Raw genomic sequence first — 26,551 nt, forward strand, 5'->3', positions numbered from 1 at the left:
GAGAGAAAAGGAATACAAATCTCCCTTATTTCCCTCCCTGCACCATTTCATACAGAAAAAGATAAGCTTTGGGGCATGAATAATTCTTAAGCAGTAAAAGAATGGCAGACATTTTGGCCATAGAATGGAGAGAAAGTCCAATCCACCACCCTTAACAAAGACACCTTGAATTCAAATTTTTTTTTTACGTAGACTTCTGCCTCCTCTTTCCACTAAATGATCCTTCCTTTGCCACACTCTCAGTCTCTTTTCTCCATTCTCAATTTCCAAGTCTTTAACCTGAAAGAAAATTGTCACCCTTTACCTGTCTTTCTTTTTCTCTCGTTGTCACTCACTTCTCATGCCTCTCATTACCTAGTGACCTGCGTCTGCAATTTACACCTCTTCTCTCGCTGTTCCAACTTTACACTTTCTTATTATAGTAACCCAGTAACTCAGAGTCAACTCCCACTCCTCCCCTCCATCTCTTTCTCACACCTTTCCTCTAGAGCAGCAGTAATCTTCTCCATTAAGCTATAGATCGTCTCAATCTCTACAAAGCTTGCCATCCCTCTTAACTCTTGCTAGTTTTTATCCTCTCATTACTGGCTTCTCTATACTACATTATGTATTCCCTCCTACACCTGGAGCAGCTGAACGCCCCACCTTCATATCTTCAGTCTCCAAATTTCACATTTTCAGGGAAGCGCTGCCTTTTTTCATGTGTTTTGAGTTTTTTTTTTATATGAACCTGCTTTGCCTCTTTGTACTTTAAGACTGCTTGTGAAGCACTGCACTCCCAAAATTCTCATGTACAGTATGTATCCTGATGCATACAAATGTCTAATACAATTGAACTTGAATTTGTCTGCCTGTGCCCTCTATTCAAACTGCAGCTCTCCCTCTGCTCCTCTGCTCTTCCCCAGCTCACCCTGCCACAGTTTACACTTTACACTTATTTTTTCAGCTGATGCTGTTATCCAGAGCAACTTGCTCAAGGACAGCTTAACAGCACACACTGTTGATGGACCGCAGGGATCAAACCTGTGACCTTCAGTCTTTCTAAGCCAGGCTGCCATCTCTCCCCCGCTCACACACACACACACACACACCTGTCACAGTAGTTCCCCTGCAGTACCTGTAGCAGTAGCTCCCTGAGCCTGCGCAGCTGGGACTCCAGCTGTTTGTTGTGGTCCTCGAGGATCTGCATGCGGGTCTCCAGGCGCGTCTTGTGTTGGCGGAGGACCCGCGCCTCGGCCAGGAGCTCCTCGTCCTGCTGCCCATCCACCGTGGGCGAACCCGGACCCCCCTCTCCGGATTCGGTCAGCATGGGAACTGACGCCGCCTCCTCGTGCTTCCACTTGAGCCGCCGGTATTCCCCTTGCAGCACCCTGCAGGACCCGCAGTACAGGACAGACGGAGAAAACAGACAGGGCAGAGAAAACAGTCAGTCCCACATGATGGTGGAACACATAAAATACACACACGCTCGGACACACACACACACACACACACACACACACACAAACTGGAGATGTGTGTTTATATTTATCCAGCAGTCATTTAGCACAAGCAGAAATGTGCTTATGCATAATAATCTGAAATGTTGTGTTTGAGAGCTGCAATTATAGTAATGTACTACATGCATAATCGCCAATACATAAAAACAATGCAGCATGGGGCAAATGTATTGTTGACACCTTAACACACAGAGAGCAATTATCCTCATTTTGAATATGAGCTGCAGTAAATCAGTTGCTCTTATCTCATTGTGAGTGTAGATAGGGCCATTAATTGACTGAGCCATGAACTTTTACTAATTGTGTTAATTTTCCACTGGAAAATCATGGATCAGTATATCAGCTGCCAAATTGGTAGTGAACATCGGTTGGGGGCAACAAAAACTGTACATGTATTGATCGTATTGTTCAGATGTCGGCCATGAGAGCCACAGTAGAGGACATAAACTAAGCTAGTGCAGCCACTAGTAATAAATATGGACGACAGCGCACACTGTAGCGTCATAACAGCAGACATACATTACAGAAAAACTGAACTGGGTCAAGGTTTCAGACACCCACGGGGCATGTGTGTGTGTATGTGTGTGTATGCGTGTATCTCTATGTATATGTCTGTCTCTGTGTGTCTGAAAAGGTCAGGGGCAAATAGAAGACAAGAGAAATTTATTCATATGAATCATGCCTAGGAAGGTTGCCTCTGGTAACAAATTAAGTAGATAGGAAAAAGAATTTACCTCATTTAGGGAAATTGTCTGCTACTAGGACACAATAAATCCAAATTAAGCATAGCATCTAAAGTGATGTATTTCAAAAACATTTTATACACCGATGTGTACATGATGTGTGAATCCATCATATAGCCTCTTGCTGTCTGTTGCACAGACCACCAAGAAACTATCAAATAGATTTTTTTAAAGCATGAAATACAGGTGTTTACATCTTACTACCACGTTTCATTTCATTGTACTGTGAAGTTGTACACAGAAAATTCAAATTTTTTTTTTAATCAAAAGGCTCCTCAAACTTCAGTAAGATTTAGACAGTGAGTAATGTTTACTCTCAGCAGGAGGTCTTTGAATGGCATCAGACACCCAGAGAAACACAGTGTGATGCCTCCAGATGAACACACATATGCACACACAAACATATTACTGTGAGGCCCTTTACTAAAATCATTCCCTAACACAAATCTCTAGCCTCTCCACCACATGCTGAATCTCAATGATTGCCCTAACCTAAACCTAATCCTAATTGTAATTTTAACCCTAAACTCAAGTGCTAACCCTGAAACAGTCCCTTAAAGAAGAGGATCTGCAAACTATCCTCACTTTGGGGGCATTCCTTATCTTTCTGTCCTTCTGAGGACATTTGGTCCTCATGGGTATAGAAATAAAAGAAAAAACACACGCACACACGACCAGTTTTTGTCCTGGCCACAGACCTGTTCTCGTTCTCCAGGCGGGCCAGGGTGCGTTGGAGCTGCTCCTTGTCCTGGTGCTCCAGGTGGGCCAGCAGCAGGTGCTGTCCGCAGGGTGAGTCATGGTCCAGGGCGGGGCTGGAGTGACGCAGGAGGTACTGATCTTCATCCCTGAGTCCCCCACACAGGAGACAGCACACTGAGCCACCAGCACACAGCCACCAGCAGCACAAAGCAGAGCCAAGGACAGCATGGGAGAGCGGACAGGACGAGGCGAGGCGAGGCAAAGCCAGGCAGGACAGGGCAGCACAGGCCAGAACAGTGCAGGACAACGAAAGGCAAGACAGGACAAGACAGTGAAACAGGACAGGACAGGACAGGATGGGACGGGGCAGTACTGTGAAGGCAAAGCATGGCACTGTGTAAAGTTCACAACCAGCTGGGTTACATTTTGCTCACCAAATTGTTAAAATAAGACTGGGTTGAGAATGGAATAGAAAATGTAATGTGTAGATCTATAGTAGTAGACCCTAGGCTGTAAAACAATAAATTAATGAATTAATGTTTAGCAGTTATTTTGATGGGAACACGACTGTCTGTCAATTTTATAGTAGGCAGCAATAATGCTGTGGGCTAAGATAGCACAACACACTGCTTGATTTAGCCTAAGTTAACTGCAAGCTGTAGGCTTTGCATTGTAATGCCAAATTATACATCAGGGGGGCATTAATATGCCTAGTTTTACCAGACTGTTTATGGCTACAGATGACCAGATCCACTTTAGTCTACGTTCCATATGTTACAGCACACCTCTGGTACTTTAAGAACAATTATTTAGGCTACAGCCTTCTGCTAGCCAGCATGTCCTGCAGAATTAAATTATCCAGACCTGAAATATTTTTATTGTCCATAAAGTGGCAATTACCAGCTAACATGAACTCTGGACATCGCAGGAGAGCACTGAAAGAGGGCAAAGGCCGCACAGATAGGCAGCAAAGTACAGGACAGACAACAGTTTACTGCCAGCCAAGCAACAGCTGGAGGCACAGAAAGCACAAGATCATGTACAGAGCCATGCAGCTGTAACAACAGAGAGGCACTGACAGACAGAAAGACAGGCGGCAGAATAAGACACAACAAGGCACAAAGGCACAAGAGCAGAAAAAAACACTGCTACACATAAGGGGTAGAAGAGATGAAAAAGTGTATACACACACACACACAGACACTCATGCGTACAAATACACTCTCGGGCATAAAAGCACCCACAAGCATGTACATCCATGCACAGACACACATTTTTTCTGACAAGGCTCCACCCAAGCAATAGATACATGCACATGGCAGAAAAGGCATAGGAAGCAGGCTTGAGAAGCACAGATATCAATAATGAAAAGCGCTCACTGACAGTTGTACATGTTGGAAAGTTTGTCTAAGCCTAAAACCAGTAGGTATCGTATGTGGTGTCACTCGCAGCCCTCTCTCACAGCACACACACACACACACACACACTTAAAGCACATTTATACAAATATAATGAGCACACTTAGCAATGTATACACACAAACACACACTGGGAGCCCTAAAAGGACCCAAAACCTTTTGAACAGAGCCACTGGGCTAGCAACCTTGATTTTAAGGCGCCATTAAAAAAAAAGGAGAACCATTTGAAAGGGAAGACGTGGTTGAACACCCACACACAGAGACATGGACATAGACACACACAAACACATGATCGTGACCGGACTCACCCACTCTCTCAACCCAGTACTTTCCCAGCATTCTCCAGTGAGGACTCACCTTATTGGCTGCCTCATTCACATCAAAGCTCCCTATCCCTGTCCCTTCTGTAACCTAACCAGTCCCCTCCCACTCAACCAACTTCCATCCTCTAGAAACACAGATGCATACACAAACAAACAAACAAACACACACACATTATGCATACACAAGCACACTTCCTCTCTCCCTCCCCTCTCCCTCCCCAGCAGGTCCTGCCACAGTCTTTAATCACAGCGGCTGCATACATGATGAAGGGGGAGTGTGTGTACTGTCACGCCGTGGGTTATTTTCATTATGGGGCAGATTATTCATGTGATTGCCCAACCTTTCAAACATACATGTGCATGCACGCACACATACACACAGACACACAATCAATGTATCAAGTGAAGTGGATGTACACACATACACAGAAACACACACACACAAACACACCCTGTTGGAAGGCCATGGCTGTAATGAGAAGGGTTCGTAGTGCGGGGGTGGCAGTATACTCACAGACTTTCATCAGGAGACAGGCTATCCGTGAAGAATGAACAATTCTGGCTCTCCATTTCCGCCAATCTATATATACACACACACACACACGCGCGCACGCGCGCGAGGCATGTGCACGCATACGCACACACAAGCACATATTTACCCAGATATGCGTACATACACAGACACACAGACACACAGAAGAGGAATACAGACGAGCTGATGAGTCACAGTACTTCTTGGAGCAAAAGCAACAGATTGATGCTATCGTACACTGGGGAAGATCGGCCTTCCTCAAACAAGAGATGAAACAATATTCAGTACAGTTTAGCTTTTGAGTGCTGCGGATAAGACCTGTCGCCCATTAGCATTATGGACTGCAACAACTGGAACGGAACGACAAGCTGTTCAGAAACATTAAACAAGACGACCATGTGGGAAAATTGCACAGAAAATGTAGCTTTACAGAAGGAAGGACAACAATACAGAGAATATATGTGGTGAGGCGCACAGGCTATGGAAATGTCCATAAGGAGAGAGATATCTTGACAAAATGCTGAACACGGTCTACCAGCATGCAGTCAATAAAAGCCTTTTGAGTACCCTTGAAATGTGCGGCTCTCCAGCACCACGGACAGCATCTGCTTTGGGAGCTGGAGGAGGCGAATAGTGAGCTGCTGTGTGGCTCTTCAGGACCAAGGACAGCACCTCTACTTATGTATTCTGTCCCTGTCGACTACATCTGGACAGTCGCACTGTAGTACCTGCTGCTCAGTCGGCTGTTTCAGCATAACAAGGTTAAAGTGTTGTGGTGAGGCAGCATTTCCAGTACGATGAAAATTCTGGGTTGTTACACTGTTGTTTTCTTTGGGTTTGTTGGCATAAACATGAGCAAAAGTGGAATAAAAAAAGATCCAAAACGGTGTGTAACATGATGTGATGGTTAAATTAAACAACAACAATGTGACGCTAGACACATGCAAACTTTTGGGCCGAGTATGGCTTGAATGTAGTATGTTGAAAATGTCCACATGCTGCATGTTACAGTGTGCATTATGGTTAATATGCCGTTGGGCTTGTGCATGTGCTTAACAGATTTCAGACATAGCAGGGGACCGTGTTTGTTTTAACACCATGGACAGTAATCAGCTCCCAGTCCACAACTTCCCCTGTTAACAGGCCAGCCAGAGATCGGTGAACTTTGCTTTAAAAATCCACCCTAAAACAGCTGTTAAAACAGCTGTTGGAGATGTGCCTTGCATTTCTTTGTTTGGTGGTGTTTCTTCTCTCTATTCCTGTGGATAAATGGCCAGGTGTAGACAACTGTTTGATGGTAGAAAAAGCAGCTATCTAAAAGATCAGTGGTGAACATCAGGTTTTTAAGTCAGCCGCTGAGAATCAGAGTGTAGACCTACCATTTTGCAGCAATGTTCCACAGTCATACAGGGAGAAATCCATCATAAAAGAGGCAGAGAGACCAATTTCTCCACTGACAGTAGCTTCAATAATCCATAATGCAACGCAGCCACAAGACATGTTGTGTTTTGAGACAACTGTGCCACTTGCTTTTTTCGTCTGTAAAACTCTCGCTGCGCTATTGTTCTTTCCACCTAAACATATTCATAGTATTCTGTTACATCACCACACCGCCATCTTGGTAGGAAAATAACAGGTGATTATAAGCAAATGACAGCCACAGCCAATGAGCTGTGTATATGGTAAAGCCCCATATTGGTAGGAAATGCATGTGACATCATGGGAATACTGTGAATAGCCCACACCTGAAAGCAACAAGTTCATCTCCATTCTTGGATGGGGTTGTCAAAACTCATTCTGGGAAATGTAGGAAATCGCTAACTGACGTAGAAGTAGATGAGGCAGGCTGAGGGAAAGTGGGTACACCAAAAAATTTAGAAAAATTACAACACTTGCATCACAAAATAACTCCTGGAATGCATTGATCACATCACAGATCAACGATATCAAACAGTGTCAAAGTATAGGTTGGATTTTAGCACAGAGCGCCAACCCACTGATGCAAATGTGCTAAGGGCCTCCTGGACAAACACACACAAATACATAAAAAACACACACATGCATGCAAGCCACATATCTACATAAAAAGCACTCCTAAATCTGCACTCCCCCCCCCCACCCCCCACCCCACAGCCTACAAAGAAACACACCCCTACCCACCGTGCCGCATCGTCTTCCGCAGAATGTCATCAGCTGAAGGAGTGAGGGATGGGAGGAGGAGGGGTGTGTGATGTGATGTAGAGGTTGTCAGGGAGATTCATATTACATCCCAGTTCTTCCCAGTTCCCCCCCCCCCCCCCCCCCCTCCCCCCAACTGGGACCAGAACACAGAGAATTTAGGATTTATCCATGTCCTGTTACAGAAGGTTCCGGCCTCTGAACCTGACCGCTCGTAATTCAATCAGCGAGGCTATTCATCAAGTGGCCTCCACAAACCTCCAGTCTCTGCCAGGGACAATAGCAAATGAGATGGGAAAGGGCAGAAAGTAATGGGGAAGAGCTGTATATGTGTGTGTGTGTGTGTGTGTGTGTGTGTGTGGTGTGTGTGTGCGCACGTGTGTTTAGCTTTTCCAGCGACTGAAAGGAAATGAGAAGATGAAGAGAGCACTTGCAGAGGGTGAGGGAGGAATTCCTAACAGAGTTCTATGAAGAGGTTTTTTCTCTTTTCTTCATCCTCTCTAAGATGTCGAATCAGTACTGATGATGAAAGGAATGAACTCTACTCTGGTACCGAGAGAGGGAGGGGGGGGAGGGGGAGGGGGGGAGAGAGAGAGAGAGAGAGAGAGAGAGAGAGAGAGAGAGAGAGAGAGAGAGACTGTCTGTGTGTTTGACATGCCAACGAATCTGGTCCTTTAGAGCTCACCCCAAACATCAAATACCTAATCTCCCTGGAGATGACTGGAGACTACATTATTACCCTGGATTAACACATATACCCCTCATTGGCTGAAGGGTACTTTTCTCTCTCTCACACACACACACACACACACACACAAACACCTGCACATCTTTCTACATTATAAATGTGTTCTCCCAAGGGCAAAATTTCAGACACTGACCTGCCGTCTCTGACATCCAGTATTTTGATTTCAGCTTGATTTTCCATTAGTGTTCAAAGAGAGCGGCGACGATGATACGGGGAATGAATAAAAATACGTGATTTCTCCCTTTATGCCGTATATACTAACTGACAGGTAGAGAGGCGGGAGGGAGGGAGAAAGAAAGAAAGAACTGAAAAGACAACTGAAAAGTAACTGAGCTGTAGTCAATTTTGCCTGCTGCCACAGGACCGATAAAACACTCGCCCTAGCCATAATAAGGACTGTCTACTCCGATTAGGACGCTGCTCAGATCATGCTGTAGTGTAAGTAGAGATGAGCAAAAAGCGTCCTCTTTTTGCTCATCTCTAAATCTGCAGCTGCCAATACTTATTTATTTTTAGCCAGTACAATTTCTTGATGGCACGCTGGACCAATGTACGGTTGGTTGCTAACAGCACTTCTTTCTACAACTCTTTCTACAACACTGCTTGAACATAGCTATATACACATATAATCAGCTATACAACTAATTCTAAAGGTATGTAGAGTGATAGTAAATTGATAGTAACGTCCTTCTGTGTCAATATTTTCCGGTTGCCAAGGGCTGGTAAGCAAAAAACATTACCCACAAAGAATCTTTTTGACCGGCCAAAATAATAAATACATAGAAATATGTCACCTAACCCATTTTCAATGCTATTTTGTGTATAGAATCAGGTACTGCGTGTTAATTAAAAATTTGTTAACTCACAGTTCATATTACTATTGTTAAGATACTACTTTGAAGATGCTTACCCCAATGATAAAAAGGTTACCAGCTAGTGCGGCGGGTGACCCTTATTGATTTATTCTTATGTGGAAAACCCAGCATGCTTGAAAATCATAAAGACTGCTACCTTTTGTGAAGCTGCATACAAAAGCAAAATAAAATATTCAACTGTGGGAGTTTTTCTGGCACTTTCTCAGCAGGTTACAGGGGGCCAACAGTCTTTCTCGGTGCATGTCTCACTTTTACTAAATTTGATAGTTACGGTGTGACCACTTTTCTATTTCTGGTTTTCTGTTTCATTGTGGTGAAGGCTGTTGGCAGCTACAGTCGGTATGCTACGCCTGTTAAGTTGTTCTAGGTGTCCAGCGTGAGCCAAGAGGCTGTTTGAAGCGAATTATTCTAATTGGCAACAAATTAGTAAACGTGAGAGGACTTAATTATATGGGCTAAAATATATATATGTCAGGAAAAAAGCGGGAGGAAAGGAGTGAGGAGGAAAAAATGGAAGAAGCGAGAGAGAGAGAGTGCGAGAGAAAAAGGGAGAAATACATTTGTGGGGGAAAGACAATAGAAGAGGGGGATCAAAAGAAAGGGATAAAAAGGAAAAAAGGCAAACAGAAAATAGAGGGAAGGGAGAAAAGGGAAAGATAAGAGAGGTAAAGAGGACAATCGTGCCTGCTCTCTTGTTGGTGTGTGTGTCCGCTCTGTTTTGGCAGGGTGTGAAGCAGTTGTGTGTAAGAGCCTCAGGGAAGGAATACACAATGGCACAGTTGCACGTACAAACAAACACACACACACACACACACAACACACTGTAGGCTCAGTGGGAAGATGTGTGTGCAGCTCTGCAGTACTGTGGGCAGCGCTGCCAGGAGTGTGGGAGTCCAGTGCTGCGGCCTGTTTATAACCTGTCAGACAGACACTAATCCACACCGACAGCTCCCAGGTGACCAATGGGCTCACTGCCCTAGCAAGTGACAAGCCGCTAGGCATACCGAACCCTGCTGACCCCCGCACACAACACACAGTACAATCACAAACTGCTCTGCTTGTGTGAGTAAGTGTATGTGTGTGTATGTTTGTGTGTGTGTGTGTGTGTGTGTGTGGAGAATAAGAGAGAGGAAAACTGCTGGGCAGTACAGTCTCCACTCCGGCCAGAGTTCAGCGCGCAACGCAGCCAAATCAATACTTCAATCAGTGTGTGGCGAAGGCTAAGGGGTGAGGGAGTAGAAACGGTAGATGGCGAGGAGGAGAGACGGGAAGAGGGGAGCGGGAGTGGAATGAATATCAAGAGGAGGTGTTGATTTGAAGTGCAGAAAGTAAGAGAGGGAGGGAAAGAGCTTGTTGTATTTATATTTTAGATGGTAGAGTACAGTAAGCCACGTACCTGCTGGCATAATGTTCAATCCTGCTGTGTGTGTCTGCATGGGGCAGCTTGGGTGAGGAGCAAGGCCTAGGAATAATAGAAGTACACAGAGAGTCAACATCAATACCTCACCAAGGCACTGGTAACACTGTGTATGTGTGTGTGTGTGTATGTGTGTGTGCGTTGTTGCAGTAAAGCCAAACTAAAACTTAATTTATACATCTTATTCCAATAATCGCAGACAGTACAGTTGAGGTTGTGACCATGGCAAACTCTCTCGTGAAGAAGATAGAGACAAAAGAGGCTAGATTCTCATCTGTGATATCAAGAGACAAAGCTTAGAGCTGCTCTACTGACAACACAAGGCTTAACTCCTGAAATGTTTGCTTGAGGTTTTACAAGCAACACGTAACCCTAACAGTGACACGATGAACCGCAACATGTACCCATAATCACGGTTAATCATGCTGGGTACTGTCGTAGCCCCAAGCTGTGTCTCTTGATGATCTCACAGATTTTAGTCTGAGCTCTCTTGTTTTTTCGCTTTGGGAGAGATTTCCTCATGTGCATAGATTTACTCTGACCCAGACTGAGATCACAGGAATAACATTATGTTAATTCTGAATAGGGAATTGTCCCTTTAACTCATTTCACTGAGTTAGTGTACTCAAAAGTGGCAGTGCATGATCATTACAGCTGTTCCGGTCTCTGAAGAGTGTATGAATGCCTCTAAGCGTGCGTGTGTGTGTGTGTGTGTGTGTTCCTGAAAGAGAGACAGAGAGAAAGAGAAGAAGGGAGAAAAACAGAGATAGAGATGAGAGTAGAGAGTGAGTCTTTGTGTGTGTGTGTGTGTGTGTGTGTGAGAGAGAGACTGTGTTTGTGAGTGTTTATGTGTGTGACTCACGTCTCGGAGCTCTCGGCTTCCAGCACAGATTGCACTGGCAGGTAACCTCTCTGAGGGTGCTTGCTGAAGTACTGCTTCGACCTGAACTTATTCTTCAGAGTCTTGGCAAAGTCCCTCATCTTCTCTCCCGAGGTGGTCTGGAGTGTGATTTAGGGGTTGACAGGTTGGGAGGGGGCGGGAGGCGGTGGGGGGTGCAGAATAGTGCATGGGTGAGAGACAAATTGCACCACTTAAGACTTGTTTCATATGTTGCTGGCAAGTTTCCCCACACGACCTCATCCAGAATGTGCCCACTCTGCCACGGGGCTCTTCCACCAGTCTGCCGCCTTCGTCTCATTTTGACTTCACTGGACTAGCGTGTTCCTCCCTCTGCTTCCTCATTTAGTGCCTGCCTTATGTCTCTCTCTCCCTCCTCCCCCTCTATGCCCTTTCAAATCGTCCCTCTTTTCTCCCTCACTGGTTTTCTCTCTCCTATCTCTCTCTCCTCCCCTTCTTTCTCTCCTCCTCTCTCCATCATCTAGTAGAAATCTACGGGCGCCCGTCCGCCTAGCCGTCGTGAAAAACTGTATTCGGTTCCAGTTACACCATAACTATAAAATATCGCCCAGTGAAAAAATCATTGTGCAGATGGCTTTTTGCCATATCTCACAGCTCAGCATTGATTAGAGATGAAATCTGGCACCATCTCGGTGCACTCCAGCACTTGCTCACTTGCTAGAGAACTACAAAGAGCTACTCCATTGGAATTAACTCGACTTCGGCGACTGTGCGTGTAGTCTCTTAAGACTAGGGACTTATTGGGGTTTAGTGCTCAATGTGTGTTCCAGATAGCACTTTATGTGTGCACTATGTGAGCCAAAGAGGATGTTACTGCTGAGTGGTACTAAGTCTCTGTGTACTATAGAGCTGGGTGAGGCAGCGTAAGCATACATAACGGCATACACTTAGAGTTTGATAGGGATCTTGCAGCGGAGAGGCACCTAATCTATGTCAGGTGGAAGGAATAGGCAGATAGAGAGTTTTTCTAGAGTGTATGCCCCTAGAGCAGTGGTTTTCAATCTTAATGAGGCTAAGGCCTACCAAAGGTCAAACCCAAAGGCACACCTACATATAGCTGTAGTCAAAATTATGCGGAATATAACACACATTATCATTACATTGTATTTAGAGATATTTGACACTCACACACACACTTCTGTCAGGGGTCAATCCTGTTGATGTGATTTCAGAAATAATTCTAAATTATAAAAAAAAAGTGATAAAATATCATTAACAGCAACTATGGTATTTTATGTGCAACTATAAACATAGCACAAAGCATCAGTAACTACATATAACTACATAAATACAAGTGAAAAAGTACTAGCTAGTCAAAAAAGACAGACCACTAACTTGAAAACAAACCCAGCAACAATGAATAGAGAGCTCATATAATATCAGCTCTACACACACACACACACACACACACACACGCACGCACACACACACGAGACACGCATGAGAAACCAATCCATATACATTTTTTTTGTAGCTGTCACTAGCTAGCTACTGTAAACTTGTCACATCTTCTGATATGCAGCACAAAAATTATTCCCCCTCAATAAAATCAAACAGGGAACATGAATCAAGCCCACTTGGACTGAGCAAATATAAAAAAAAAGAAAAGAAAAAAAGGATGAAATAGCCTCTATTAGGACGTGACTGCTTACACAAATTACTTATTATGTTGCACTGGAAATTAACTCATAGGCTATTCTGGGAAGCTACATTAGACTATGAGTAAAATGCATTGGATGTCTCAAAATTCCACGGCACACTTGAGCTTTCCTCGCGGCACACCAGCGTTTGAAAACCTCTGCCCTACAGGCTTTAGCTGGTGTTCAGTTGGAGCGCTGCATAACATTTGTGAGTCTTACTGGGGTGTAGTACTCCATGATGGGGTAGTGCAGCTTCTTTCCCTTGGTAGTGCGGCCGGTTAGGAAACATGTCTGGCAGATGTCCACATTGAACTGCTTCAGACTGCGATACCTGTCAAGATCAATATGACACAGAGGCTAAACTGATGCTTGTGAGAGAACCAGGCAGAACAGAGTGTGTGGGTGTCTGTCAGTGTGCAGAAAAGAGGTGTGTGTATGAATGTGTATGCATGTATATGTATGTATGTATGTCTGTACAGTATGTATGAACAGTATGTATGTGCAGTATGCATGTATGTATGTATGTATGAACAGTATGTATGTGCAGTATGTATGTATGTATGTATGTATGTATGAACAGTATGTATGTGCAGTATGTATGTATGTCTGTACAGTATGTATGAACAGTATGTATGTGCAGTATGTATGTATATCTGTACAGTATGTATGAACAGTATGTATGTGCAGTATGTATGTATGTTTGTATGTATGTATGTATGTGCTTTTCACATTCCTGTGCTCTAGACCAGGATTACCCAAACTCAGTAATGTATTCTGATTACTTTCAGTTACTTTCAGATTACTTTGCAATATTTGAGGTATAAACATACAGATAACAAAAAGTGAAAAATTACAAAGTTCAGGAAATTTATTTCAGGTTTGCATACAAACATGAATTTTCTTCTGTGCCACATTTTATGAAGATGCAGAACACCTTCTACTATTTTAATGGCCTTCTGAGTTTCTCGCTTATTCTGTATGCGTAATCAGAATACATTATTTTTAGGTAACATAACAAAATACAGTTATATTTTTTTGTATTACTGTTACTACCCAACCCTGTCTCCATTTAAATGGGTTTCCATTTAAACTTGTAGGATTTCACTTCTATTTTGCACACCCTCTTAATTCTGTAATCCATTTCATAATTTTTCCAATTTCCCTCCAGGGATCATTTAAGTTCCATCTTTTCTCATCTCATCTTCTATGTATGTACAGTATATAGTACAGTACATGCATGTGTGTCCATGCACCTATACAAGCGGGCCTACCTGAAGCCCTTGATGGGACACTGTTTGCAGACGTAGCACTTGGCCTGGTGCTTGGCAGACTCTGCGGCCGCCACACGGTGGAGGACAGGCAGCCACACCATCGACTGGGGCTCCAGGCTCATCCACTCCAGGAAGTGGGACACCTCAATGGCAGGCTTCCCTGGAGCCTGGGGAGGGAAGGTGGGAGGGAGACAGGGAAGGAAGGACAGGAGACTGTAAACAACCCAAATATAGACCAAGAGCTGGGCAGGTACTACAGTAATGAGAGGAGAAGGTGTGCTTCCTTTCCAAGGCTGCCAGTTGTACTGTGGTCTTACAGTGAGCTGCTGTTAAAAAAAAAAGAATTCAAAGAGAATGCAAAAGGAGAGAGGAGGAAAGAGAGGGTGGAAGGAGGGACATGTGCTGCACTTTGGAGGGATATTAAATGCATGTGTGTGCATGCAGACCGCCTCTCCCTGAGTCAACCTGTTGAGAATTCCACAAACTGGGATAAAAGGAAGTCAACCTAATAAAGGAATGACTTGCCAAGCACTGAAAATCCGTAATGTGCTAAATTCTCATTAAGTCTGCATCAGAGATGCATTAAGAGGTTGATTTCCCTGGGGCTTCCTCCACCGCTCAAGCAGAGCAGCATAATAAATGTGTGTGTGTGTGTGTGTGTGTGTGTGTGTGTGTGTGTGTGTGCACATTGCTCACACGGTCTGTGAGGTGTACAGGAGTGTACAGTCTCCAGGGATGAAGAAGCTTCTCTCTGGCTGAGTAGCCAGCTTCGCTCCATGTGGGAGGACAGATACCAACCTCTAGCATACCGAGCACCTGGAACCGACATTGACTATTCCGAGCACACCGTCATATCACAAGTCAACACACCGAGCAGATGGAACATTTTAACCCTCTTTGAAAAACTGGAGCAATAAACTTTTCAGTTAGCCATCAAAACCCTGCGCTTTGTTCAACATATATACACTAAACTGTAATTTAACTGTAATTTCCTCTTTAAAACACATGTTCAGAAACAAAGTGCAACACTTCCCACAAAGCATGAAACCAAATGTGAGCGGTGTTGGAGCGGGTTCATTCTGTTTTAATTCTGTCTCAATATACAAAGAGCATTCTGCAGGAACACATCGCTCTACAGAATAAACACTTCCCCCTTACTCTGCCTATTCTCTAAGTCAAGTCAATTCCATCTGTTCCTCTGTCAGCGGACCCTAAAAGTAGATGCCGGTGTGAGGCGCCAGTGAATGGCATCCTCACATCTCCACAGACTGATTTCATTCATTAGCAAGCCAAGTGATAAATGGGCAAATGGGTCACCCTCCAATTGGCATTACATGGATATTTCATCTACGAGTAAAAAGCCTTGACATGGTGCAAATAGAGAAAGGAATTGATTTTAATCATCTGTAGCTGATACTGCAAGCGTGGACTAGAATAGAGTGTGTTTAATTAAGAACTGCCTAGAAAATGAGGGAATTAAAAGGTTTTGGATAAGCCGCCATCCAAAAAGCTGTGGCCTGCTCCTAACAACTCTATAATTATCTCGTCTCCTGAGTTGAATGTCAGGAGGCACAGATCCTGCAACCTGAGTCGCTGTCTACGAAACCCGAAAAGACAGCTGCATTCAGCACCAGCAATGGAAGGAAAGTGAAATTCACAATTTGAACATGTCTCCTCATTAGCTATAGCTCTGCGGTGACCTAGCTTCATCATGTCAATATTCAGATAGGTCATATTCCATAAGCAACTTTTCCATTTCACTTGTATGGTTGGTAACATCATGCATTATCCACCACCGACTGTATTTTATGTGCATTAAAAGCAATGTCTATGCAATATTAAAGCGATGTAATGTCTGCATCTATGCAAGGCAACGCTCTGAAAATATGTGGAGTGGGTGGGGCTTCATTAGTTAGGATCATATCATGGCCATTAGTCCATTTCCTGAGATGGTGCATTTAAGAACTCTTCAAGTCATATTGAGCTGCAGTCAATAAAACACAATGGGCTGCATATAGCTGACGGCTTCCTAGTTTGACATCATTATTATTTTCATACCCAGCCTTTGATGGAAAGCATCCAAAGGCCAACATTTGCTTTTGCCATCCAAGTTTCCGCTTTCAAATTTCTGCTCTTGCCTCAGTAATACTGTCTTGGCAGAGGTGGGGCACTTACTTCCGATTAGTTGGAGGGTGTACATCATTTTCCTATAAACTAATTAATATATTAGTAGGTTTGGAGCATTCCATTTCAGCTATGCATCATTATAATACTTTGAATAAATGGGTTTTCAAGCTGCCTTCAAAATTCCCATGTGAGCAATCAAGCTTTTGATTCAAGCTTTGAAACTAGCATTGTCATGTCTTGGTGGTACAACGTACAGTAACTACGCAATCCTGATTGGTCTCTCACTTGCCTCCAGAATTGATCAGCACCAAGCTAGAACACCAAGATAGAGCTAGAACAAGAGGTTTTGTGTTTGTTAATGCAGCACTTATCTAGTTTGAGAATGCCCACAAAGCATATTGCACTGTTAGATGGGATGGACAAGCTGTATAACATCATCCAGAGGGCTGATATGATCTGCACCCATTGTGCATAGTATGTGTGCATGTGCGTGGCAAACTGCAAATTGCACATGCACTGGTGTGTATGTGTTTGGTTGTGTATATGCGTGTGTCCTCACCACGCGGAAGCAGCTGCGGACGCTGGGCTCCACATTGCTGCCCCCGAAGGCAGCCACCTCGCCCAACTGGCGGGGGATCTGGATGGCTTCATGGAGCAGCAGGCTGAGGTGACGCTGGTCTGTCAGACCTCCAGGACCAGACACCTGACGGAACAAGTCTGCAGCCACCAGGAAACAAACACATCAATGTATCAAACCTGCAGTAACTACTCTGTAAATACACCGGTGAGTGTAACAGCATCAATTGTTCACTGCCTTTGTATGCATGAAAAATCAGTTATTTGCATGCACATTATCACCACCTATTTTTTCCGCCACATCTAACTGTTGAATCAGGGCCTGTGCATTTATTGTTACATGTTCTGTGCTGTTCTAAATGTAATTTAAAATCTCATTCCATTTAATTTAAAATTTCATTTCAAAACCAGGCATCCACAATTTGGGAAATATTATTCTTGGTCTTGCAAAATGATTGCTGACAAAAACTCATCATGCCATATCATTTACATTACAGACTTCTGTCAACAATTAGAGTGGAATCTGTATTTTGAAATAATGACTCACACATTTCAGACAACAAGCTTTTCTAAAAATAGAGACAGTGCTGTGGAATAAAACTCACTTTCGAGAAATACAGATACAGAGGAAAAATCAGTATTGGCGGCCTGGCTGGTCTACTTGCAGATGAAAGAGCTGCATAAGTGGAGTCTTGTCAGGATTTAAATGAGGCCTTCACCGGGGCAGTCATGACTCTGCCTGTCACTGAGGAGATGGATGCTGACAGGCATGTGAAGGTGCTGCACAATGCCACTATAAGAAGCACAGGACACTGTCCCCTCCATGCCTCCCTCTGTGTACTCATTCACCCTTACAGGGACGACAGTCAGCACTAACACCTGCATGTTAAACAGACTCCTCTATGTATTCCTGATAACCAGAGCTGAGCCGTGTTTCAGAGGGCGAAACGTTTTAGAAGGTTCAGATAGAGCTGTATGAGTGTTAGCCATGTTTTATGGAGACTCTATATAGGCCTATTAGATCTGAAAGACACAGCCTGCAATGTTGTAAACATCCCAGTGAACTAAACACATTCAGGTGAGTAGTTTAGTGGAGGATTCATCTCATTTAGATGTGTCTAAACCAGCAGGGTGTCTCTTGAATGAGCTGAGACCTGAGTCAAACAGGATTTGTAAACATCCTACATAGATGAGTGGGGGTCAGTGTTATATGGTAAGAATGTTACAGTCATTTTATTACTTACTATCCAATAATGAGTAGTGTAACAAATCATTATTTCAGTTTTAGTATTACAGTTACCAATTAAAAAAATAAGTTTTAGTTCAATTTTAGTTCTAAAGTTCAGTGCTTAGAAACAAATAAGTTGTTACTTTTGTCATCACCCCCTCTAATTATCACATTGAAGCTGAATTATCCAACCTCCATCCTCCAGTTTGTTTTGTTATTATCATTAATTCGAGTCGAAATTAGTCATCATCCTTTCAGTTGACTCAAGCAGTCCACCCACATTTTTTTTTATTTATTGAGACAGTTGGGAAGCAGAAAAGGAGACAGGGTAGGGGAGCCGGCGTCTGGCAGGATTCAATCAGCAAGAGCACATGTGGCTCCAGAAGCAGCGGACAGACACTCGACAATCTCTCAGCACCCAACTGCTTTGATTTTACCGAGCAAAGGGCTGAATATAACATTAGATATCAACGCTATTTGGTTACTCTGATCATTCACACAAAAGCACACAGGGACGGTGGAGAAGGTTGAGAGTTTCCTGATGCTTGAAGGTAAGAGGATGTAACTGCCAACGTTGGGTGGTGTAACAGACAAGTAAAATAATGGATAGTATAACAAATTGCTGCTCCTATAGAGCTATAAGTAAAGTAATAATATTACTTTTGAAATGAGTAATGAGAAAAATATCACTTTTTCAAGTTATGAGCCCAGCACTGGTCCTGATGCGGTAAACCCCAACCAACTGTGACACTAAGTCGGTTGATGCAAATGCTCCAGAAAAATAACTATTTGTAGATAGTATTCGACCAAAGTCTGGAGGTGGCAAAAATGGGATCAATCACAGAGACGAGCTGCGAAGTCTACCTGAACCCAGAAAAAGAAGGCTGATGCACCTCGAGGACCATTACAGAGAGTGCAAATCTGTTGCCATTCAGTCTTTATGAGCTGACACAGATGGCGTGCCAAGTGTGAATAAGCCTGGCACGGGTTCGGCAGAGTTGACTGAGAACTGGTATCCAGCTACACGCTGATCTGGGTCCAACTACTCACAGTTCCAATTCTCACTCTCCATTTTACCTATATTTACAGGCTGACTCGTAAACTGGGGATACAAAGAAACAGTAAAAACCCTCCTACTCTGGAGCTGAGCACCAATGAAATATTATAGCATAATTGAAAATCGAAAAAAGGAGGCAGTGAGTGCCTGAGCTCTTTGCTAGTTGAGGGTTGTTAATGAAGAAAGGCTGACGGAAAGAAAGAGAGAGAGTCCACATGCATGGAGTCTTTGGCAGGCCATCCTGCTTTTAAGGCCTCCGGTGTACTTTGGAGAAGTAAAGAGAGCTTTCTCCATTATGGCGGTAGAGTAATTTCCTCCATTAGACTAAGTGGATGTTTTTATGTAATTTTGGCAATCAGGGACGTTTTGTTTTGGCCCATTGTTTGCAGTTGAAGAGATGCATTAGGCACATGAGCGAGCGTCACACTCACATTTGTACTTCTCTTGGACGTCTGCGTTGCACAAGCTCACCAATCCCATCTTGAAGCTGAGAACACGCATCTTCCCGTTCCGACCACTAGTGGAAAAAAAAAAAGAAAAGTTGCAGGGTTACAGTTTTTGAACAGTGATTATCTCAAACTGAGGTGTACTGTGTCTTAGTTATATATTCACAAGTCGGTTGAGCCCTGCCAGGAGGGACAATGTGTGGAGGAATTATGTGGGTCAAGGCAGTACAGTACAGGTCAGTGCCATAGTGTGAAATTGTATTAGAGAACACCCACAGTAACTAAAGTCACTGCAGGGACTTGATGAAGTGTTACGTCCATGGGTATATGACCAGAAGAGCAATAAGCCCACATATATCACAATGTCACTTAGGGACAAACACACACACATACACACACACACACACACACACACATCCAAGTATTTTGTCAGGATCAGAAACGCCGTCCCCAACTGAATAAATAGTCTGATCACTGGCCAGTAGCAAGGCCAGTGAGTCGGACGCTGTTGTGCTCTGACCTGAGCATAAATGGGTCATGTTTGATTTTTCTGGCTGGAGGTGAAGGGTGGGGGGGGGTAAGGGGAAGAGGGAAGGGCTGGATTTGAGAGGCAAACACACCGGCACAGAGCAGCACAGTGGGAGTTTACAGCTCCAGCGACAACACAGTCTAGAAGATTTTTACCGCCCAGCTGAAAAGACACGGGCTTATCGAACCTTCATCTGAATCGCTAACTGAGAAATGAAGAGCTCATCAGGGAACATCAGATCCACGGAGTATAAAATTGAATCATAGAGTGAGTTCAGATTTCAGAGCTGGATGGCGAGAGACCATGCGCTCTGAATGGGATGAAAGACAAAGTAGGGGCAACGTGCAGCAGTTTTTAATTCGCCACGAGGACATAACACGAGGAAGTGAAACATTACTCACGCCAAACCATTAGAGTCAGGCCGGGAACATTAGAGTCATACAAAGAAACATGAGAAGTCGTAAGGAGAGACATTACTGTCTCTCCCCGCTATGAGACTCAGAGCTGGAGTGCGCCCAGGAGACCCGGGGAACACATGGGGAGGACTGGCTGTCAGCACCTTTCACACACACTTTCTGCAGTGTGCCACATGCCATCTTCAATATGTACCCCAGTGCCGCTCCCCAGGGGACACGTCACTCCTGCACACCCTGCCAGTGTGACACGCCTCTGGGAGGAGCTGAGGACACACACGCAATACACAAACACACATGCACACACGCACTGGGATACGCTGTACTCAAGTGCACATGCGCACATGCACACACTAATACGCGCGCACACACACACACACACACACACACACACACACACTGTCTTACTTAAGTCACTTTTGGGGTATTTACATAGACTTACATTCATTTCCTGGAGACTTACCCTAACCCTAACCATAACCACTACTTGCCTAAACCTAACCCTTACCCTAACCTTAACCTAACCCTAACCTTAACCACAGACCCAAAAATCAGCTTTTTACCAATTGGGGACACGGCTTTTGTCCCCAATTGCACAAGCCGTCCCCAATCAACTGGTCTTAAGTCTGGTGTGTGTCCCTGAAAGTGACTTAAGTCATACCCACACAAATATGCGCACACACACACACACACACACACACACACACACACACACCTCGATTCAGCAGCACTGTTTATTGGAAAACAAAAAGTAATTACTGAAATTTATGTGGAGTGTAAAAACTCTGATTTTCCCTCATTAGTAGCAAGTAGTTAAGAGCCACCGAGCAAATTTACAGCATTCGAGGGGTTATTCCTGTATTTCCGCATTCGTGCTCACTGTATTTATCGTCAGTGGGAGCAAAAGATGGTCAATCAAAAGCAAAGAGGGGGTGAATGTGAATGGACAGAGTGTGAAAGAGGATTTGTTTCTACTGTGTCTCAGAGGGGATGATTGGCCTTCTGCCTGGACTCTGTTATTGGAGCTGCAGCCATGCTGGTCCTTTATAGATCCCTGTGCAACAAGCCACTGAAGCAATTACATCAATACACAAACAGACTGTTGTCCTTGGACTGTATCGAATTGGTTAAAATTGTTTTTATGGTAATTGTTTACAGCGGGGCGAGATTACAAATCGTTACTCTGTGTGTGTCCACATGCAGTGTAAGTGAACCTGTGTGTTCATATAAAATGTATGTATGCAGGTTTGAATTTACTCTTTTTTTTCCACTCAGAGGTGACGCGGTTACATTATGGTGCTTGCTAGAGCGAGAGCACATCTCTGCCCAGGTCACCCACCTGTCGTAGACGTTGAGCAGCCAGTTGAGGCACATGTCCACACAGAGGGGGATGTTGACCAGGACGGACCTCTCCTCCTCCAGCCGCTCGTACACAGCCGTCAGGGCGTGGATCACCTCCACCACGTCCATCACATGCTCCCCCTGCTGCAGCTCCTGCTCCCGGAACACCTCCCCCAGGCTGCCCAGCGCCACCAGATCCACTGAGCACACACACACACACACACACACACACACACACAGACAAATTATTTTGTAAATCCACATGCATACGCAGTGAGGTACACAGACACCTGAGAACAATGAACTCATCTGTATGCAGCTGTGCACTAGGAAATTTTGAGATTACAACCGAGCATAGAGGCTCACAAGCCTATGCACACACACACACACACACACACACTCAAGCACAAACACCATAGGCACATACATACACACACACACACACACAAAGCACCATCCCCCCCATCCTCACCAGCAAATGAGAGCATCAGGCGATAGCAGTGCTTATTCACCTTTTTACCCACTTAAGCCGTGCCAGATGTTTCAAGAGGAGTGACACAAATTCGATTTCGCTCTTCTAAACTAATTTGAAGGCCCATCCCAAGGAGTGGAGCTAAAAGGGTGTCCTCTGACGCCAGATATAATTGGATAGCACGATAATGAGGCGGCACAGAGAGAGGAGATAGCTGGAGTGTTCTCAGGGTTAGGAGAGAATCACACAAAAATGCATTTCAGATGGGCTCTCATACAGCATTGCTAAATCATTCACAAAGTGTACAGAGTAGAAATAGAGAGAATTCTGCAGTTATTATGGCAAGATGGCAATTAAATTTTTGTAACGATATCGACTAGCAGAAGAGGGTGAGATAAGAGAGCGGAGGAGAAAGAGGCACAGAGAGAGGAATGGAGAGTGGGAGGCTTTTCTCAGCGGTCCAAGCATGCTGAGCTTTTATAGACTATTGCAGCGAGACAAGACGGGAAGAGAGGGTGGGGGGTGGGGGTGGGGGGTGGGGGTGGGTGCAAGATACAGCAGAGAGAGAGAAGGAGAGCGGGTGAACATGAATGGAGACAAGTGTGAAAGAGGATATTGGCCGCCTGTGGCGAGGCAATGGCCACGAGGCTGATTTGGGGGTCGGCGGGGGTTAGAGCACAGCAGATCATGTACAGTAGGAAGAGATGGAGGGGTAGAGATGGACGGAGGGGAGGAGAGAAAGAAAGGTAGGGTTGGAGGCGGCGAGAAATCGAGAGGACAAGGAAAGTGAGGGATAAGAAAAAAAAGGACTGGAGGTGTGGAGAAAGAATGGAAGAATCATGAACAGGCAGGAAAGCGGTAGTGAGGGACAGAGAGAGCAGGATAAACCAGGAGCCGTGACCCTGAAGGGGCACACGTAGATGCCTCATCCATGCGGCACAGTCTAATTGCCTTTCCTATTGTAAGTCAAATGGACCAATTAATAGCTCTAATTACCCAGCATGACAATGATCCAGGCACTAATGGATGGAAATTGGGGAGGAATCCAGTGGTCGAGTGGCTGTAGCTACTCCTGGGTTGATAGAAACTATTGATCAACCCAAGAGAGGAAAGGAGGAGGTTTTCGATTATATTTCTAAATAGTGTAGAGGGGATTTAAGATTCCTTCGACAACTGGATAAAAAAAACGCACGCCACAGCTAATCGCAGTATCTGCTCCCTGAAGACAGCATGTCATATAGGATTGATGATAACAGTACATCACTTAACCAGCCATTCCCGTGTTACAGCTATAAACACTGTGGATGAAATACGTACGTCTCAGCGCCTTCTGTACTCGCCGTAGCTTCATGGCTGTTCTGTATGCGGAGAACTTGATGTTGTTCAGATCCGCTAATGGAGGGGGGAGAGAGAGAGATAGAAAAGAGATTAGAGTAAATGAGAAGATGAGAGAAAACAAACCCATCCCGCACCACTCCCGTCCTACAGCGGAGGAGTTAGACCACCCTATCTGCCCTCCTCCCCGCCTCTCCCCGTCTTCCCCCTGTTTATCACACCATCGCAAGAGTCATTAGCGCGACTACATATCGCATGGACTATACTGCAGTGCTAATGTTATCTGTGCATGTGTCGATGCACACGCACGTGCGCGTCTGGAATGCGTGCGTATGTGCCTGTGAATGCGTGCATGCGAGAGCGTGGCTATCTCCTCCACGAGCTCCCAGTGTCAGATCAGATTAACAGTAAGACACATGATGCTGTTTAATCACAATTAATTAAAGGCCAGGCAAAAAGCAATCACAGCGCTGGCAAATTGGGCCTCGTAGGTTAATGACAGTGGCATTGTAGTCCCTGAGGTGTCTGAAATACAGGGCCCTTAATGAGCTGTGTGATGGGGCCTTCAGAGCAGAAGCCCGGTGGGTCCGCGTTGCCGGTGCTGCTGCAGCCCAGTGGGGGTCTTGGGCGAATGAGCATGACTCAGAGGATGCTTTAATTGTCTCCTTACTCACCCAGTGCTTGGTACAACTCTGTCATCTTTGGATGGTCCCAGCACGTTGTCTGGGCCTGATGGCTAGGAGGTAAGAAAACAGACATAACAATGAAATAAAGGCAGAAGAGTTTGTGAAGCAAAACAGAAAGGAGGTACAAATCTGCAGGCCAAAAGATCAAGGTAAAATAGAGTACAAAAACGAGCAGAGAGGCAGCCGAGGCAGGCAGTAAAAGGAGAGAGATCAGAGGGCAGTAAGTAAGAGCGAGAGTAAGAAATGAGAGGAGGGGAGGGAGCAGGGTAGAGTAAACATTGTTTACAAGAGATCTCAGGCCTGTCAAGAGTAGACTTTACGTCAAAAACATGATAAAGGAGTCAGGCATCAAAGTTGCTGCATCGCACCACTATGTATCTCCACTGCTCTATGCACTGACATACTGCTTGTAGCGTAACGGGCTTCACACAGAGACACTACATGAACACTTCATTAAATCCCTCCCCACACACACACAAAAGAACACACACACACACATGCATACATGCGCACGCGCACAGTTACAGCATCCCTCTAGCCCACGCAGCACACTGGCTCCGTGAGCACACTCAGCGCAGAGAAAATGCACCATGAAAAACGATATCCAATAAATAAAAGACAAGCACAACGAAATAAATGAGAGAAACCCCAAAGTAGGAAGTTTGCCAGGGCCTGGGGGCCATTTTGGGCAGCACTCATCATTACCTGTGTGAGTGTTCATTGATTGGTGCCCAGTGGAGTGCCTGTCAGATATTCCCCCCCCCCTCCCCCAGTGGTGCAGTTATACAGCCCATAAAGAATTAAGTGGCAGACAGCAGGGGGGCGAAACGAGGCCCATGAGGTTCTACTGCAAGTGATTAAGAAAATAAATACATCGTTCGTAGAGGGATAAACTGTACAAAAACACACACTTACAAACACCATGAACACCTGCACACACATGCATACACACACATACACACGCACATGGACAGTTCATTGATAACCCAGCGGCACGCTAAAGGGGGAAGGGTATTGATGAGGTAAACGGATAAATAGATGGCTGGCACGGCAAGCAGGGCTTACAGTAGTTCAATAGAGTTCTTCTGTGATACAGTTCGTATTTATGTGCTCTCTCATGGTAACTCAATACAAAGGTCTGCATTCAAAGAAAGAGCTTTTTCCAATACGCCCTTTGAATTCCCCTGTACAAATGGACTGAAATACATTAGCGCAGTGGTTCTCAACGTGGGGTCAGGGGACCACCAGGGGTCCTTGAGGGGGTTCCAGGGGGTCCCCAGCAAATTGAGTTGTTAAACTTCACCATTATTTCATTTACAAGAAGTTAGAAAAATGGGAAAATAATTCTGCACACTGCAAATGAAAGGCTAGGATAAAAAAGTTTCCTTAGTTCAGAAAAACTAATTTATTGCATAAGTGCCCAACTTAAAGGTGCAAGTGAAAAAATAACCTGTTCTGATTGGCTACTTAAACACTTGTACCAGGATGGAAAGTGTGGACACAGCCGCTGTCAACTGTCTCATCTACCTGTGAACTTATAAAGTGGCTATTGTGTGGTGTCTCTTTTCAGGGTATTGTAGCTGAAATGTTTGCTCCATAGTTCCTTTGTACATACTGTACAAAGGACAGTATGTACTTTTTTCACTTGCACCTTTAAGTTTGGCATTTATGCAATAAATTAGTTTTTCTGAACTAAACAAACTTTTTATTTGCAGTGTGCAGAATTATTTTCCCATTTTTCTAGTTTACAATACGTTGATTCTTGCATCTGCGTTACGACTGGCCTTCACCTGAGCATAACCACCTACTTTTTTTCTATTTACAAGAAGTTAACACAATCACAGTATGTAGAAGACTTAGTGTTTTGGTCATAGTTTCACTATATCTCTCTACCTACAATACAGATAGTCTTGGAATTCTGTACAAAATCGTATCTAACGATAAAAAATATTCTCAGATTTGGGTCCAAAAGACAAGATATCATCAAATGGGGGTCTGTGGCTCTAATGTGTACTAAATTAGGGGTCCTTGAATGAAAAAAGGTTGAGAATCACCGTATTAACTCACACTGACACATAA

General features: G+C 44.4%; 1 protein-coding gene across 1 annotated transcript in view; it reads right to left on the bottom strand.

Moving 5' to 3' along the window:
- The window catches only part of drp2 (dystrophin related protein 2), a 53,851-nt gene that overhangs the window by 1,523 nt on the left and 25,777 nt on the right, over positions 1-26,551 (bottom strand). Inside the window, exons 9-20 of the mRNA XM_071916170.1 lie at positions 24,461-24,522; positions 23,769-23,843; positions 21,978-22,179; positions 19,682-19,767; positions 16,949-17,106; positions 14,263-14,429; positions 13,211-13,322; positions 11,295-11,431; positions 10,412-10,477; positions 5,197-5,262; positions 2,941-3,087; positions 1,118-1,370 (exon numbers count right to left, since the gene is read on the bottom strand). Of these exons, the coding sequence (XP_071772271.1) occupies positions 1,118-1,370; positions 2,941-3,087; positions 5,197-5,262; positions 10,412-10,477; positions 11,295-11,431; positions 13,211-13,322; positions 14,263-14,429; positions 16,949-17,106; positions 19,682-19,767; positions 21,978-22,179; positions 23,769-23,843; positions 24,461-24,522 (1,531 nt within the window). The remainder of the gene's footprint in view (positions 1-1,117; positions 1,371-2,940; positions 3,088-5,196; positions 5,263-10,411; positions 10,478-11,294; positions 11,432-13,210; positions 13,323-14,262; positions 14,430-16,948; positions 17,107-19,681; positions 19,768-21,977; positions 22,180-23,768; positions 23,844-24,460; positions 24,523-26,551) is intronic.

Source organism: Centroberyx gerrardi, chromosome 16 (genome assembly GCF_048128805.1).
Source record: "Centroberyx gerrardi isolate f3 chromosome 16, fCenGer3.hap1.cur.20231027, whole genome shotgun sequence".
NCBI lineage: Eukaryota > Metazoa > Chordata > Actinopteri > Beryciformes > Berycidae > Centroberyx > Centroberyx gerrardi.